Source organism: Lampris incognitus, chromosome 13 (assembly GCF_029633865.1).
Source record: "Lampris incognitus isolate fLamInc1 chromosome 13, fLamInc1.hap2, whole genome shotgun sequence".
In the NCBI taxonomy this organism is placed as follows: domain Eukaryota; kingdom Metazoa; phylum Chordata; class Actinopteri; order Lampriformes; family Lampridae; genus Lampris; species Lampris incognitus.
Genome location: NC_079223.1, coordinates 19735426 through 19753450, shown reverse-complemented (window position 1 = coordinate 19753450; position 18025 = coordinate 19735426). Strand labels below are relative to the sequence as shown.

Here is an 18025-nt window from a genome sequence, read left to right as displayed (position 1 = left end):
CAGGCAGACAGACAAGACAAGGACTGGTGCTGAGAAACAAGACAAGAAATAGACCCCAGACACTACTACACCTGCTGTTTTCTATATAGCAAACCAGCTGAGAGAGAGAGAGAATTTACCTGATATTGAAGGCAAGTCACAGATTTAACTCACCTAGCAACTGCTAATCTCTACCAGAAGCCAACAAATAAATAAAACATACACTGACGTGAGGCAGTGGGCAAAGACTGTGTGATTTGGACTTCATTTCTTATCTGAACAGGGGCTGACTGTCACACAGCACACCGTTTGAAAAGAATAGTCTGCAGTCGACCTGTCTTGCACCCCAGTTCGTTCACTTTCACTCCGCCGGACTGAACCCCTCACAGACCCGCGGACGGAGATAAAAGATTTATCTACTTGGTAAGTTACCTCCTCTGCTTCAATCATAGGGAGAGAGCCTGTGTGTGTTTGTGTATGTGTGTGTATGTTGTGCCATAGGTGTGTGTGTTTAAGCTCTTAGTGTGTATATATATTAAAAAAAAATCCTTTTAAATATTAGGTAGATATATAGTCTAAGATACAGACAGACAGACAGACAGACAGATAGTTAGATAGATGATTGATTGTAAACTTAATTTATTGATGAATTATTCAATCAGTGGATTGATTGGTTGTTTGACTAATTAATTGATTGGCTGAGCTGATTGAACAGATGTTCAATTCATTTTCCGTTTCCCGTGAATTTGAGGCAGATTTTGTGAAATCAGTCCATGTTTATCAGAACATTTTTGTTAAAATGAACCCCACATGACTGCGGCGGTGCTGTTCCTGAGCCAAAAAAAAATAGAAGAAAAAAAGTACTCTGGATTCTAATAAGGCGACCCTGGCTACCTCCACAGTCATCAGAGCGAAAGAGAAAGAGGTTGACTGACACAGATCAGATTGTCTACACTATGGACACGCAAAAGGAACCTGCTTAAAACGACTGTTATCTCGCTCTTTGAGCGAGACGGCCGGCCTCATCTTAATTCAAATATGTAGCTCCAGCGATTTTGGACAGCTCACACAGACTTGATCTGGATGCTGTAATTGAGTGCTGCTCCCCTGTAAGACTAGATAGCTGTCCCTATGGACAGACCACTGCCGTTATTGGGATGATGGCGGGTAAATCTGTCAGCAGAGGATGAAGATGAGTACATACAGAACCTCTTCCCTGTGGTCCCTTTTGGTATAGTTTTCAAGAGATATTTTCCTAAATGGTGTGTTATCCTTATTGAAATACAAATAGATAATTTTTTAAAGGTCTTTAGTCCATTTTGCAGATGTCATTATATATAAAACGTGTCTATGGAGCACCCAAATTGCCTGCACTTTTTCATAAAGTGCCAAATTTTGTGATCAATCAGCTATCTGTAAGTTTAGCTTCCAATCATCTAGTTTCTGCGTCACTGCTTTCCGTTGGTGGGTATCACTTGCTTAAGAATGCCAGAGCCCTGGTCTCTCTCAAGAGAGCAAATTCAACACAACGGGTCCCGCCTGGGAGACTTGCTCATGTGCTCATATCTCAGAACCGTGTTTTTGATGAGAATTGACTCACTGGGTATAGACTGACGGCTCTTACCAACGTAGTCGACTTGATTTGGTTGTTGTAGTTGCTGTGACTAAACCCCTGTGGTCTAATTCACTGGGAGGAAACTACCAGGGAAAATCCTTTGGACGCCATCTGGGAGCTTCACGCTCACACACACTCACGTACACACACACACACACACACACACAAACAAACAAACTGATTACAGCCATTCATTCATTCAGATACATGTCAGATTTGTGACAAGCTGCCCAGCTGTGATGCTGTCATCTCTGCTGAAGTGACTGATTACGACTGAAACACAGATCCAGTTAGAGTTAACTTTTGTCCAGCAACTGACCTGCATTCTGCAAGGTCTTTATCTATCTATCTATCTATCTATCTATCTATCTATCTATCTATCTATCTATCTATCTATCTATCTATCTATCTATCTATCTATCTATCTATCTATCTATCTATCTATCTGTCTGTCTGTCTGTCTGTCTGTCTGTCTGTCTGTCTGTCTATCGCGCTCTCTCTCTCTCTCTGTTTTAATACACATCCAGCAGTAATATCAGTATCCATGCCGCCAGTAAGCGTGGTCCCGAGGTAGAAACAATACTGAGTCAACTAGAATGTCGTCTTAATTTAGAAGAGTGCTTGTAATATTTGTCTGCTTGCACTTTTCAGGGCTATCAAATATCACCACAGAGATGATACCTGTGTAAAAACAGACCTAATCAAATTGCTGAGGATCTGATGACATACTTTCTCTCACGTGGGCTTGAGCTTGGCTCTACGCCTCCTAAAAGATAGTAAAAGTCAGAATATACAGGAAGATCGCCTTCAGCCGAGGTATCAAACTCTTATTCATGGCTCAAAAACTTAGGGGATGGATGTAAGAGACTTATTTAACATTATGGTTTTAATTCTGATGATTACTGCTGTCATTCATTATCATTATCCATTTTCTTATATTAGAAGTGGAAGAAGTAATAATGAATTGAAAGTCATAATAGCAGTTGTGTAGATGAGGATTGGAAACTACAGGATATCATATCATTGGGAGAACTGAAATATAAGATTTACAAATTGTCATTAGAACTGTCAGTACTGCGGCTACCTGATTAATAAGATTCTCCTTTATCTTATTATGCTCATATTTCTGACACGTTTGTCGGCGCAACACTGGACTGAGGAGAATGTGACCTGCTTTGTGTGATGTGATGGTGTCAGTAAGACCATAGTGTGTGTGTGTGTGTGTGTGTGTGTGTGTGTGTGTGTGTGTGTGTGTGTGTGTGGGCAGTAGCAGACGGCAATTCCTAGAGTAGTATGACTGGCTTGCCAGCAGATTGATGCTCTGTGATTAAACCTAACTTAATCTGCACACACACACACACACACACACACACGCATGCGCACGCGCACACAAACACATGCACATGCATGCAAGCACAAACAAATTCAATTCAGTGGCAAAATATCAGATTTGAGTTGTGAAATTACTTCCTTTGCTATACTTTTAGCACATCTCTGAGCTTTGGATAGTGATACTGGCCTAGTCTACTGTAAGCTGACAGTGTATACAACAGATAACACCCAGCAGACCAAAATAATTCAGATAAGATACAATTAGAGAAGAGAAGAGAAGAGACTAGAACAAGCCACTGCAGTTCAATTCAGACCAGGCTCTAGCAAGACGTAGAATACAATAGAATAGGTCAGTACTTCAATTGGTTTAAGTAAAGAAAATGGTCAGGACGCTGCTTCTAATTGGCTGAGCACAATTAAATAAGAATTCGTACAAACATCAAATGTAAATAATTGAAAAAAGGGAAAGGGGGATATCTACATTTCAACAGTCAGCCTGGTTTGTGCTACGGCTCCTGATGGAGAGTGAGGGGGATTATGAAAGTCTTGTCGACTAGTTTTTGTTTTAGTTGGTTGGTAGATTGAAAGTAGGTCAGACCTGTCTGCTGGTGACAAAACGGCCCAGAGAATGACAACTCTGTGTGTGTGTGTTCATAATTTTATGTCTGTCAGTGTCTGCTGAAATACAAGCTCTTCACTTTATCACCTGGAATTCTAAAATACCAAACACACACACACACACACACACACACGCGCGTGCGCAAAACAGCAAGCTAATTAACAAACAAGCCACCCCGCTGCGATGTAAATATGTGTGGATGCTGGTTCCTCACAGCTAAAGATACCTTTGATGGACATCATGAAGGAATTGGTGTTATTGTGAGGCACCGAGCTTGCATGTGGGTCAGTTTGGACTGCATTTGACCATTGACCCTTTAGTGGTTTGACCCTTCAGTCCATCAGGATTCAGCAAACCCAAATCCCTTGGCGAATCTGCTCTCCTGTGCTGGTCTATTTGAGGATGGGAAGAGAAGGAGAAAAAAAGGGACACAAAAAGAAAGAGAGAGAGGGGAGATTGAGGGGATGGGCTAGGGGTGAAGAGGAGAGAAGAAAGGACATGGTCAAGTAGGGAGGAAAGGAGGTGAAGACCGAAGCGGCGAGGAAGGGATGAACAGCAGAAATGGCGATTTGGTGAAGTGAACTTGGCTGATGTTGAAAATCCGTCGGCATTCATAGCTGTCAGATAGTGGGCGTGTGGAGAAAACTTGACTCAAGGTTGAATTACACTTCAATTGAATCCCAACTTTAGAAATTCAACAATAATAAAACTGCATTTCCATTTGGCATTCATAAGCAATAAAAAAAAATCTTCCAGGGTACAAGTCATCAAAATGTCACTCCATCATTTTCAAACTTTGTGTTTCCATTCAGCTTTTCTTATTTGAATAGAATTCACTTTAATTGAATTTTAACCTGATGTTTTTTTTCTCCCCGTATTTCTTCAAAAGAGACAAAGTGAGAGAAAAGGAGGAATGGTGTGTGTGTGTGTGTGTGTGTGTGTGAGAGAGAGAGAGAGAGAGAGAGAGAGAGAGAGAGAGAGAGAGAGAGAGAGAGAGAGAGAGAGAGAGAGAGAGAGAGAGAGAGAGAGAGAGAGAGAGAGCTACAGTAGCTGAATAGCAGGAAGGGTGTGTGCGGTCAGCGGCACTCGCTAATGATGAACCTTCATTAGCAGACCCAGTGGTATTTCCCAGAAGGCATTGTGTTTACACTTCCTCTTACTGATAAAAGGGGAGGAGGGGGAACATAGCCTTTGGAGATTTTTTTTTCCTTTTTTCAAAAAATGCTCTTTTAAGGAAAATGCACTCAACTGATTTGTGATCACAAAAGTGACTAACCTGTTTCTGGCATGAACAGGATGGAGGGGGGTTTTCTTTGCGTGAGTGTGAGTGTGGGTGTGTGGTGTGGGTGTAGGGGCAAAGTCATCTGTAATTTGACATCATGCAGTTAATATTAAAACCTTTGTCATACATCTGTACTGTGGGTTGATGTTTCGACTATGACTGAACAGAGGGGGAAAAAAGTAGCCACTCTGCCCGAACAAGTCATTGGTTCTGAATATGCTTTCATTGGTTACGGAGGTTGAAAATGTAATTAGCATTGGTTTCAGAGGCAAATTTGATACCACATGGTCTAAGTAATGCTTGACGACATCGATCCACTTGAGAGTTTTTGATTCATGCGGGGTCAATGGGAATTCAAACCACTTCATTAGTAGGGGTTAAAAGTCAAAGACATGTTTGCGTTCTGTGGTGTAAGTGGTGTAGTTTCAGTTAGATCAGAGTGGCCTTTCAGAGGAGTGGGGATTAAATACTGATTCACAGGGTTTGTAGTGGCACTAAAGGAGAGGTTTGCCATCTCATGGACTAAGGATTGTTTTCCACAATGCTAATAGTTGAATCGTTCAAATTCAGAAGACCTTGCAGCAGTTCAGTTTTAGTGAACTCAGTCTAGTTTAGGTCAGATCAGGTCAGTACATTTGAGGTTAGCTCAATTAGAACAGCACAGATCAGATCAGATCAGTTCAGTTCAGTTTAGTTCAGTTTTGGTGAACTCAGTTCAGTTTAGTTTAGGTCAGATCAGGTCAGTTCAGTTCAGTTTTAGTGAACGCAGCTCATTTTAGTTTAGGTCAGATCAGGTCAGTTCAGTTTTAGTGAACTCAGTTCCTTTTAGTTTAGGTCAGATCAGGTCAGTTCAGTTAGTTTTAGTGAACTCAGTTCAATTTAGTTTAGGTCAGTAGATTTGAGGTTAGCTCAGTTAGATAATTTCCTTTCACTTCAGTTTAGTTCACCCATTTCCATTTAGTTTAGTTTAGGTCATATCAGGTCAGTACATTTGAGGTTAGCTCGATCAGATGCAGCACAGTTCATGTCTTTTCAGTTCTGTGGTGTTCATCCTGAGCTCCGACCATTCTTGTTTGAATATTTTCTGTCAGATGTTGAAATTAATATTTCATTAAGATTTATATATAAAAAACACATTAAACATGATGAAATTCAATTTGGTCGTCTTTTAAAGGGAGGGTGGGTAACAGGGAAACACTACAAATAAGCACACATACACAAGAATGATAAAAAATGTCAGTGTTTGTCATTTAAAGGTGATTTGAGGAGGCGAGGTCATTTAGGATGGAAAGATTTAGCTTTCACATAACAGCACTTTTCAAGGATGTGTCTCGCCATGTTTTACTTATATATTAATTTATCTACTTACCTTTTAGACACAAAAGTAATGTCCTGCTCTCTCCCATTCCTCTCCTCCCCATTTACTTTTTTATCCTGAGCACATCGCTGACATTTCAACATCTAGATACTAATCTCTTCTTGCTATGCTTTTGCGTTTCATATTTCACAAGCTCATCTTTAGACTCTTTGCTGTTCATATGGCCGAGAGGGGCAGGAAGGAGTGAATGAGAGAGACAGGCAGCACATCGAAACTGAGGCGTTCAATCAACAACAGCTAGATGCAGGTGAAATAATTAAAGTTTAAAAAGTACAAAAGGAAAGAAGGCGACATTTGGATGCACTAAATATGTAAAACGAAATCAAAACGCTGATAACAATCAGATCAGAATAGTGTCATGAGGTACAAGGGGCTCCAGACAGCATTAGAATAGAGATTATACTATGGATAAATTTTTTTTAAAAAAAACCAATAGGGAATCTTTTTAGCTGATTTTAGTTTTAAGATCAGCTTTAAAAGCTTAGGTTACTTTACTTGTGTTTTCCTTTTAAGTATAGTTAATTGTAGTTTATTGCCTCTTACCAGGGAAGGTTAATTCATCTACAGCAGGGGTATTCAACTAAAATTGCCAGAGGTCCAGTATGTCACCCTCCTCCCCTGCTGACGTCCAAACAATTATATACCTAAAAATATTAAAGAAATCTGTTTAGTTAAAATTTTTATTGAACAAAGAATAAAATGTTCTCAGTTTTGCAGTAACATGTTTTTGGCATGACATATAACTAATCCTTAACTAAACGGATCTGATTTTGAACACGGGTCTCTTCTGTCCGCCAGGCTGCTTTGGTAAAGATACAAACTCACTCATAAAGTCAAACGGCCAAAAATACAGTGTCTAATGTTGGACAAAGATGGGATGAGTTAAAAAAAAGTGCAATAAACCCTTCATCTCTAAAACTGCATCGTAAATACATTCCTTTCAGCCCATAAACACCATCAAACCATAACACCATCAAAGGAAAACTAAACGAAGTGCTCTTTCAGGCTGAACACAGCATCCATTCTCTCCTTTACTATTCCCCCATCTGCCAAGGGCTTAGTATGTTGTCCTAAAATCCACTGTATCCTCAGCGATCACTGGTACGCTCGCTGTTGTGCTGTGAGGGAATGAGAGAGGACCTGTGTAGTTCCCTCATACCGGGCTTTGGGCTCATTTCCTATCCGTGTCCTTACCTTGGACTGCTGCGGGTACATTTCTTCCAAGTGCCTGTGTCTAGCTTCTCAATGGCGTTTAACATTCCCACAACATTTTGACAACTGCGACAGACATGAGCAAACGAGGCACACCGGCCTCGCAGAGCTTGTTGCAGGAAGAATAAATGTGTACTTTTCTGTCCAGTCACCTTGGACGACTCGGTTTTAACTGTCAGCTTTTCTGATTTTTGACAACGCTATCTTTTTTCGATCCTTAAAAGTTACATCTGCCCGTGTGCCTCGGTCTGATTGCTTCTCTACCCGAACATAGCATAGCGTACGTAGCAACCTATGGTAGCAACCTATAGTCGTAGGACCCAGGCGGCTCTGCTGAGCTGGCCGCCTTGTACCTGTTAAAAAAGTATTTTTAATGACAAAATACATAATAGGTTTATCGTTCACCCCCCCCCCCCCTCCATTATGTCAAAAGGCTTGCGGTCCGGATGGAAGCCTCTCGCGATCCAAATTTGGACCGGAGTTCACCAGTTGCTGGCCACTGGTCTGAAGGACTGAAAAACAGCCGTGGGTATTTGCCTTCAATTCTCCGTTTCAGCTTTCAGTCAAACTCCCATTCAGAGTCCCCGTGCACATTGTACTTTCGTTTAATTAATTTAGCATTCAAACTAAAACAAATTAAAGCCCCCAAAACAGCTACAAGGGAGAAATAATACCAATACAACAGCATGTGAACTCGAGGCCAAAAAAACATTGTGGGAGCTTTCTTTGAGCTGATTTGCGGACACCGTGTGAAGAGGTCATGGGAGGTCAGTAGAATACAAGATTAGGCCATTGAAGGAAGAAGATTTTGTGCCCATATAATCCCCCACCCTAATCTCTAGGTCTCTCTCTTTCTCTCCCTCTTTCTACTGCTAATGGCTTGAGGACAATAAAACGCGCTAATCTATCTACTGGGATGGCGTGGGGCTATGGTGAGATTTCTACTGGAAAGCAGAGCACACAGGCTAAAATGTTCGGAAGATTATTTTTGTGACATTTCTGCTTTATTAGATAGTGCCCGGTGGGGAATGACAGAGAAGATTGGGGGAGAGAGAGAGAGCGAGAGGGTGGAGGGGAGAAACAGAAAGAGAGAGACCGAGAGCATGGTAAAGACAGATAGGAAAACAGACAGACTAAAAAAGAGAGGCAGTCACAGAAAGAGGCAGCAGACGGGTAGAAGAAAAGACAGACAGTAAAACAGACCAAGAGACAGATAGGGAAGGACGCAGACAAATAGAAAAGAGAAAAAACAGACAGAGGTAGAAAAAAATGTGTGTGTGTGTGTGTGTGTGCGCGTGCAAAATCTCTGCCGAAACAAAAGCTACTGGCTCAGTACCATTAAGTACTGGTTTTGGTTTTCTGGTCCCTGGCTTCAGAAGGTGACTGTCCATGCTGTCTGTCTGTCTGTCTGTCGTAGGCCATATTAATGACCCGTGTAATGCCTTGAAATTGACTGGCAGACTTGGGGTTGGATTAGATGATCCCTGTGGGAGAAATTGGATCAATGCAGCTCAGGATAATAAGATACAGACAAGAGAAAATAGGATATAAAATCAGCAATGCAGTATAAATGAAAAATTAACCAATATGGCAAAATTGAAGGGATATTATCTGATATTATTTGGTAGATAACAAAATGAACGAAATGAGAGATATTTACACAAATTGTGCAAAATGCAGCACAAACTCTAATCAACATGGTAACACTATTAATTACATGTTTACAAAATATAGATTTAGAAATCTTGATAGCATGACATCACAAAGATAGTGCAATGTATTACAATATATAAAATATGTAAATCTGTATCATTCTGATAGGCTTCCTAATGCAGAGAAACCCCCAAAAGGGATCTCTTTGACATTTTGGAGTTTTATGTCATTATTTTCATGGGCTTATCATTTAGGCTATCTGAAAATGGTTTGTTTTTATTGTTAACATTGTCTGATAAGTTTAATTTAGGTTTTCACCTAGTTGTGTGATATTTCTGCAGATACAGTCAAACCATTTCGAAGTCAACCAAAGAGTCTTAGTCTCTCTCTCTCTCTCTTGCTTTCTTTCTTTCCTGTGCTAAATCATTGGGTCAGGGTCTAAATTGGGTCACAGGCCTATGTTTGATGCTGAAGTCCCCCACAGGGCCCGGGTAGGCATATGGTTTCAGCCCAGGTCCCAGGATGAGAGGCCCAATGTGTCATTGGGGTCCCAGGCTGAAAAGGTTTAAAGAGCCCTGACAGCAAATGATAGCTAGACCTCCAGCTTGTCAGTGGACTGAGGGATAGTTAGTCCTTGGCATTTTCTCTGAGCCTCTCGCCCTGGAAAAGGGAACTGGTCTGTCCGTGGCTGATAAGTGGTTTTAAATGTGATCTATGCTTTTTCCCTCTCCGCTTTTGTACCCTCTCTCATCCTCTCTCTATTCCCTCTTCCTCCTCTCTCCGCCATATCTCGTTGCCTGCCTTCTCTTCTTCCTGTCTTTCTTTCTCTCCTCACCTCCGCTCTTCCTTTCTCACCTTTTCTCTCCCATCTCATCCCCTTTTCCTCTGGCTTTAACCCCAGATAATGGTGCGGCTTCGACTGTGGACAACGGGGCTCGTGGCCTTGGCCCTCTGTCTCCCTCTCGCACCGGGAGAGGACTCCGGCCCCTCACTGGAGGAAGGTGGGAACCAACGCCCTGCTGGGGTGGTGAGGAAGGAGTCCCACCCTGTCCTGTCCAGGAAGAAGAGAGATTGGATATGGAACTCTCTCTATGTGGAGGAGGAGAAGCCTGTACCCAAACCCTACAAGATAGGACAGGTGGGTCAGCACAGTCTGTTACTTACCTTAGCTCGTCATATACTAGAAGAGTCTAGTGACTTGGAGTCTAATATGAGAGAGTGGGGGATTGTAAGTTATGTGTTTGTGATGGATCTTTTAATGCGATTCACCTCATGAACCTGGTGTCTCACTCACTCAAGGCGAGGCAAGTTTATCTGTATAGCAGATTTCATACACAAATGCAACTGCAAGTGGTTTACATAAAAGCATAAAAAGACTTCAAAAAAGAGATACAGATTAAATAATGAGAAGATATCAAAAAACAAGATAGAGTATTAAAAACTCACTCACAAAGATGGTGACTTATTTGTTGCACATGAACACCCCTTCAAGTTGTGATTACAAGCAGCTTGGGAAATAATTTTGTTATGTCTCTGAGTTGTGACGTTTTACTGACCTTTGAACTTTTCATCATGGCAGAGGGAGCATTGCTTTGGTGACTGACGTCCGCAATTGCAAACTGCACTTAATGAAAAATCTGCTGTCAAAAAAGGTCCTATTTACATTCATTACACACCAGATGTGTTTCCTCTCCTCTTTATTCCATTGCAAAAAATAAATAAATAAATTGATAATGCTGTCAAAGTAAAATATCCGAGATACAAGTTCAAAAACTGCTGTACTCACCTATGTTGACAATTTTTCAAGTTCAAGTTTCACTTTATCGTCATATACATATAAAAAGTACCATGTACCTTCCAATGCAATGAGATGCATATGCCCTGGCTCTCTCAGCCCTTAAATTATATATAAGGAAATAATAATTAATGGAAATCAGAAATTCCACAAAATAATAAATCAATTATGTAAGGACCCACTGTTCATTACTCTGATTGCCTGGGGGTAAAAACTGTCTTTGAGGTGGCTGGTCTGAGCTCTGATGCTCTAAGCATTGGGAAGGAGTAAGAACAGACCATGTGCTGGGTGGCTGGTGTCCTCCATCATACGTAGGGCCTTCCTTCTGCAACAGTTGGTGTAAATGTCCTGAAGGTGTGGCAGTGCTGTTCCTATGAGATTTGAAGCTGTTTCTACTATCCTTCTCAGTTGATTGTGGTCCTGTTCAGTTAGGTTGCCAAACCACACTAGTATGCTTCCAGTAAGGATGCTCTCAGTGGTAGTCTGACCAGGGCTTTTGTGGACATTCTGAAACTTTTAAGACATCTCAGAAAGTGTAGTCTCTGTTGTGCCTTCTTAATGACACAACTGGTGTTTAGAGACCAGGAGAGGGGGTCTGAGATCTGAATACCTAAAAATCTGAAGTTCTTCACAATTTTAACAGGGACACCATTGATGTAAACTGGTGTCTGAACCATTTTGGACTTCCTAAAATCCACAATTATCTCCTTTGTTTTCTCAGCATTTAGGGAGAAGTTGTTATCTTGACACCATATGGATAAGTTCCTCGCCTCCTCCCTATAGATATCTTCATTGATGTCTATATCAGTCCAATTACTGTGGTGTCATCTGTGAATTTCACTATGCTGTTATGATATTTGGCAACACAGTCATGTGTGAACAGACTGTAGAGTAAGGGACCAAGGCAGAAAACCCCATGGTGCTCCTGTGTTGAGAACTATGGTAGATAGGTAGCTGGTACCTGCTCTCACTGTCTAAGGTCTATCTGTCAGAGAGTCATATAACCACTTACAAATGGAATTACATAGGCCAAGGTCCCTAGGCTTTAACACCAATATAGATAGTAGTCAATAAGTAACATTCTGACATAGGTGTTTTTTTCCCTTCAAGGTGTTTTAACACAGCATCTTCCACAGATCTATTTGACCGGTAAGAAAACTGTAGTGGATCAAGGTTGGCAGGAATGTTAAGATTTATTTGAGTCTTGACAAATATTTCAAAGCATTTCATGTCAAAGCAACAGGTGTGTAGTTATTAAGACAGGATACAGGTGATTTTTTTTGGGTACAGGCATGATAAGGGTTTTCTTAAAGCATGTAGGAACCCCACATAGTGACAATCACAGGTTAAAAATGTGTGAAAAAAAAAATTCAATAGCTGACTACAGCAGGTCTTAAAGACATGACTTGGGGGAATTTTAAGAGAACAATTTCATAATAACTTGATAAATGGGTAAATTATAGTTTCTGACAACCACTTTAATGCAGCATGCATCTCACGTCAAGCTGTACCATCTGCATAGATTCAGCCCCCGAATCTATGCAGAGATTGCAACCCTTCCAAATGTTCTTGTAAAACATTAAAGATTTTTGCCTTTTTTTTTTTTGAGTAACATTATATTCCTCATTTGCAAGGCTCAGCATTTTCGTTTTTTTTTTTTTTTTTTTTTACCAATTTTCACTGAAAAATACCCAGATTTTTAAAAGGAGCAGATCGGTTTAAACTGATTTTCACCCGGATTTTATGTTTATGCTAATCCTAACCCTAACCCAACCTAAAAAGTTGTTCCTGTTCATGTGAGTGTATGTAACAGTGTCCTCTTTCGGCAAAATTCGGCATGCTGGATGGCTTTGAAAAATAAAAACCGAAAACGCTGAGCCTTGCTCATTTGTAAGAAAATTGGCAAAATATGCCAATTCTGACTTCATATTCTACCACTTGGCATTGTCCACGCAGTTTTATTTGAGGTAGGATTTCACAGAAACGCCATTGAAAGAGATGCAGAAAGAGGTGCTCTATTCGGGGCCGGGGGAAGACAATCCAGCGCTCTGGGCAAAATAGGAATATACTGTCCCCTATGTTCAAAATTTTCAGAAAAAAAATCCAATTTATCACAAATTGATCCCTATTTTTGACTTAAGATAGGTGTAATGAATTAATACTGTTGACTAACCATTTAAAAGGGGAGCTTTCTTGGTTTGGCTGCTGCAAACTCTTTAAATGTCTTGGAGTAATCCAATTTGCGACAGATTTGGTGCGCAATTTAAATTTTGGCCAATCCATTTAAATGATCTTGTGACATTGTCGATCGCAGATAGCTCTTTAAAAGTTCTTTACGGTTACCAGCACAGTTAACAGTAAGTGCAGGGTAACGCTAAGATTTGAGTACAAATCCAAAACATTTTCCCAGTGGATGTACCTAAGCACATTATTGGGTGAATCGCACACATCACTGGGATAGCTCTTGACAGCTGTTTTTATCTCAAAGCTCAGATCATCTGCATCAGTGTCCCCAATTTCCTGTGCAAGATGCAGGCACTTATTATGCTGTGTGTTGTCACTGATCACTGTTTGCATCTCCTTGGTGCTGAAGAGAAATCTGAACAATTTGTAAAAAAAATGTCCAGCTGAGAATATCTCTCAGTAAAATAGATTAAAACTGCATCAACTAGGGGGAGAAATTTTTTTCGCTTGTAATTAATGATGTAGTGAATTTGTCACTGGTAGAAAATGTTCACAAATTTCACCTGCTCTTGGCAAAGCCATTATTTATTTTTTTTTAATTGAAAAGAATACAAACGATACAGGAGCATTGTACATATATGTCATCAGACCAGTCAGCTTTAAATAACCTTACTGTAAATGACCCATATAATTTTGTCATAATATTTTTTATTATTACTGATTTGTATGGTGCTCATTATTGATTTGTATTTGGTGCCTAAAGTACAGTCCTGATTGATAATAACAGCGAATTACACTTCCTTTTGTTATGTGACCTTTATTTGAAAAACTCTGGTCTCCCATGATGCTGTGCGCTGCTGCTGCGAGAAAACGGCAGAACAAAACTGAAAGTTGGACACGATGGTCATGTTCGCTATGCACAGAACGAATTCACAACTTATAATTCATTGATCATCATCATTTATTTAGCACCTAGCTGGAAGGCGAACAGCTCTTACGGTGGTTCTATGGTGTGTCTACGGTTTGACTAGTAAAATGCTGCAGTAAATGATCTGATACCGCACCATGGACCCATCAGTCATTATTGGAGTGCATCGTCTGAATAAAGTCCGGCTGGAATGCTACACTTACACCTTCACATTCGAGGGTCATAACAAAAGTCAATAAAGAAAATGAATAAATTGTAGTGTTAACAATGATAATGATAATAATGCCGAACAAAAATAAAGCACTTTATTCAATGATCGTGCTCTTAATTTTTGCAAAGCTCATCATGGTGCAGTGCCCCCTAGTGGTCTCGGACCCTGGACAGCTGCACAGTTTGCTCAGCGCTTCCGCCGGCCCTGGCTCAGTCACCTTTAATGTCCTCAAACAAATCAAATTGTTTTAATAGAAATCTTTGTGTTTCTGATGTGTTAGCTTGCTCTTCTGGGTTGTCCATTGGCTAAAAAGGTGATTCAGATGAGATGACTTTAGCTTTGTTGAACCGGTGCAAAAGCATCTATTTGTAAATTGTCAATGTTAAATGTCCAATCAGGATATTTTGTAAATAATGCATAACTGAAAATGTGCAGCCAGTACTAGGTCTACTTCTAGTTACGAACTTACGACAATGATCCTGTATTGTCGTATTCACAACAAAGTCACACACAATTTTGCCTTGCATCCAAGTCACTATTGAGGTCATTTTTGACACAACAAATCTAGTGCTGTTGAGAGTATGCGTGAGGTAAGGTGGGTCCGTTGAGGTTATCCTAACAAGTAGCTGTAGCTGAGCTAAGCATCTCTTCCCCCAAATATTCCCTGCATTTATGTATTACCTCCTGGGCCCACCCTCTTATTCTAATCTTGTAAAGGAGACACACAGTCCCTCCACGCTTACGTGCAAGGTAAAGCAAACATCTGACCTATTTCAGTCTCTTCAATTTCAATTTGTTTTTGTATGCAAAGTATCCAGAGTGCAGACCAGCTCTGCGCAAAGTAGCTCAGTAAGGTAAGAGGACTATGCCAAGTCTACCATTTGAGTGTATTAATAGATATTGTAGGGCTCGTTTGATGTGTTTGTTGTCTTACTGAACAGCAATAACACAAGTACAAGTAATAGATCAACACATGTCATTCAGTAGATGCTTTTATCAAAAGAACCTTATGTTTCTGTGAATGCTTAGGTGTATATTTTCAGAAGGGGGGGGGGGTCAATGTGAAATCCACTCAACTTAGTAGGCTTGGTGACATATTTGTTCCCATTAAGCAACACAGGTCATAGTAAATATTTGAATTAGAGGAAAAGGCTCACCCTTGCCAACTGAGTGTTTCCACCTTGGTGGGCTGGTGACTCGACTGACTTGCAGTTTGTACAGAATTTCTTTCGTCAACAACATTGTTTTTGTTCTAAGCAGAGGACATTTTGGTTGTAACACAATTACCTCCTGACTGGAATGCCGCTCTCCTGAGGATTTTGAGACCATGCAAGGATATTTAATGTTACTAAACAGTTATTGCCACTTGATAGAATTATGAAGTGGATGTGATCCTGTTGACATGGCGCAATTGTTGTGTCCTCTACGGAAAACACTGCAAGAAGGTTTTCTGATGAATTTCTAATGTGGATACAAGAATTAAGAGAAAGTGGGCATCCGGGTGGCGTGGCAGTCTATTCCGTTGCCTACTAACACGGGGATCACCGGTTCGAATCCCCATGTTACCTCCAGCTTGGTTGTGCATCCCTACAGACACAAATGGCCATGTCTGCGGGTGGGAAGCCAGATGTGGGTATGTGTCCTGGTCGCTGCACTAGCGCCTCCTCTGGTCAGTCAGGGCGCCTGTTCGGGGGGGGGGATAGTGTGATCCTCCCACGTGCTACATCCCCCTGGCAAAACTCCTCACTGTCAGGTGAAAAGAAGTGGCTGGCGACTCCACATGTATCGGAGGAGGCATGTGGTAGTCTGCAGCCCTACCGGCTCAGCAGAGTGGGTTTAGCAGCGACCGGGATGGCTCGGGAGAGTGGGGTAATAATTGGCCAAGTACAATTGGGGAGAAAAGGGGGGAAAATCCAAAAGGAAAAAAAAAGAATTAAGAGAAAGTAAGTAGTTTGTCATCCTTTTCCGCTCCCTTTCACAGCTGAAGTCAAACAAGAACGTGGATGTGAAGAGATTCAAGATCGAAGGCGAGGGGGCTAACTCCATCTTCACCGTGGATCACAAAGGAGATCTGTTTGTTACCAAGACTCTGGACAGGGAGGAAAAGAGCATGTACAACCTGACCGCTAAGATGTATGATGGGAACAACAAGCTGATGGAGGACGCCGGAGAGTTTGTCGTCCACGTGACGGATATCAATGATAACAGCCCAGTCTTCCCCAGGACGTACAATGGATCCATAATGGAGAGGTCCAAGATAGGTAAGTTCCCAGTATGGGGTAAGAGTAAAACAAATCCCCAAGCCTGAAATGTTTTCTGAAGGGTGATGGTGGTGTGGCTGTCCCGTTCAAATGAAAACACTGATGTGCACATACAACCATGCCAGTCTGTATTTGCTTTTTGCACCTCTCTCAACACAATTTGTGTCTTCGCTGGTTTGTCCTCCATATTTCTACAGAGATTTTTAATGGTATGCTAATAAGTGTGCAGCATGCTACACGGCAGCTCACAGAAGATCTCTCCTGATTGGATAAGGAACTGCCCAAGTCACATACCATTGGACGTTGTCAAATATTGCTGGCCGGGCTACATGTGATTGGAAAAGTGGCCACAACAGGAACTATGATGATGCTGTGATACAAAGAAAATGCTTTAAATGTGGAGATTATTTTGTAAATCTAAACCCGTGCTGACACATATAATATACACACACACATAATTTGTTATAAACAAGGTTAACGTCAGGGCTTGATTAATGCCAGACCTAGCCGGCATGTCTTTTACATATAAAAAAAAAGTATGCCAGTCTTGCAGATGTGTTTCATGAAAAGCCATGCAAGAGGGGCATAGCAACACAGGCAACATTTGGAATCAATTAAGTGTGATTCTAAATGGCCAAACCATGTCTGTGTAATGTGATTTTGGAATGATAAAAAGTAGCTGTGATGCAGAGGGAGGCTGGTAGCCAATTTTGGAGACGAGGCAAATGCGCTTGCATGGTGTACAATACACACACACACACACACACAATAATAATATAATGTGGCACGACTCGTAAGTGTCTTTCATGGTCACATCTACACTCAACAAACTGAATCAGTGCAATCACTTCACACAATATTTACTATATAGTAAGTCTATATAGGTAGATTCAAATGTATAAAATTACAAAATTGGTTCTCTAAAAGATATTGAATATCACCTCCATTCATTGATAGCTAACTGTCAACATGGAACACATGCAAAACTGCTTCCTCAGTGTCACATTCAGAGCTGGTGTGACAGAGCCATGTTGTGGATGGCTGATAAGTGAACAACAGCTGGCCACCTACGATCCCTGTCCAGGCCTGCATCAGCCAATGCAGATTGGTTAATGTTTTATCAAGAGTGGCTGTGGAGCCTTCTAATTCTTTCAGCCCACATTGAGCTCAGCATGTAGCCTGTACAACACTGCAGTGATGTTCATTTCAGATGTCAGCAACAAAGTGCTGCACGGTGCTAAAACTGCCCCACAGCTAAGGATGTGGGCATTTTTGTCCTGTGGCAATGTTTCCGCTCTATTCATTTAGCAGTTTTGTACTGCTGCATCTTTCAGCTACTTTCCCAGTGTGACAGCCCACATGCGAGGTTGTCCTGTCGTTATTTCAGCACCACAGTGCTGTTCAGTAAGTATACAAAGACACCATGCCCTTCCTCCCACAGCTTTCCAGATTCCCCCCATTTACAAATAAAGCACTGGTTGACATAAATATCAAGTTCCTCAAGGATCATTATATAAAAAGAAAAAAAAATTGAGAAGCTCTCTGGCCCCAAGCATCTTAAGCATTTGATGGTCCC

General features: G+C 41.1%; 1 protein-coding gene across 2 annotated transcripts in view; it reads left to right on the top strand.

The window, feature by feature from the left end:
* Nucleotides 1–266: 266 nt before the first annotated feature.
* Nucleotides 267–18025, top strand: part of cdh5 (cadherin 5) — a 47344-nt gene continuing 29585 nt past the window's right edge. The window contains exons 1-3 of one of the 2 annotated variants that reach the window (XM_056291602.1): nucleotides 267–402; nucleotides 9972–10208; nucleotides 16170–16449. In XM_056291602.1, coding sequence (XP_056147577.1) covers nucleotides 9975–10208; nucleotides 16170–16449 — 514 coding nt within the window. In that variant the 5' untranslated portion in view covers nucleotides 267–402; nucleotides 9972–9974. The remainder of the gene's footprint in view (nucleotides 403–9971; nucleotides 10209–16169; nucleotides 16450–18025) is intronic. The other variant, XM_056291603.1, reaches the window with a different exon arrangement.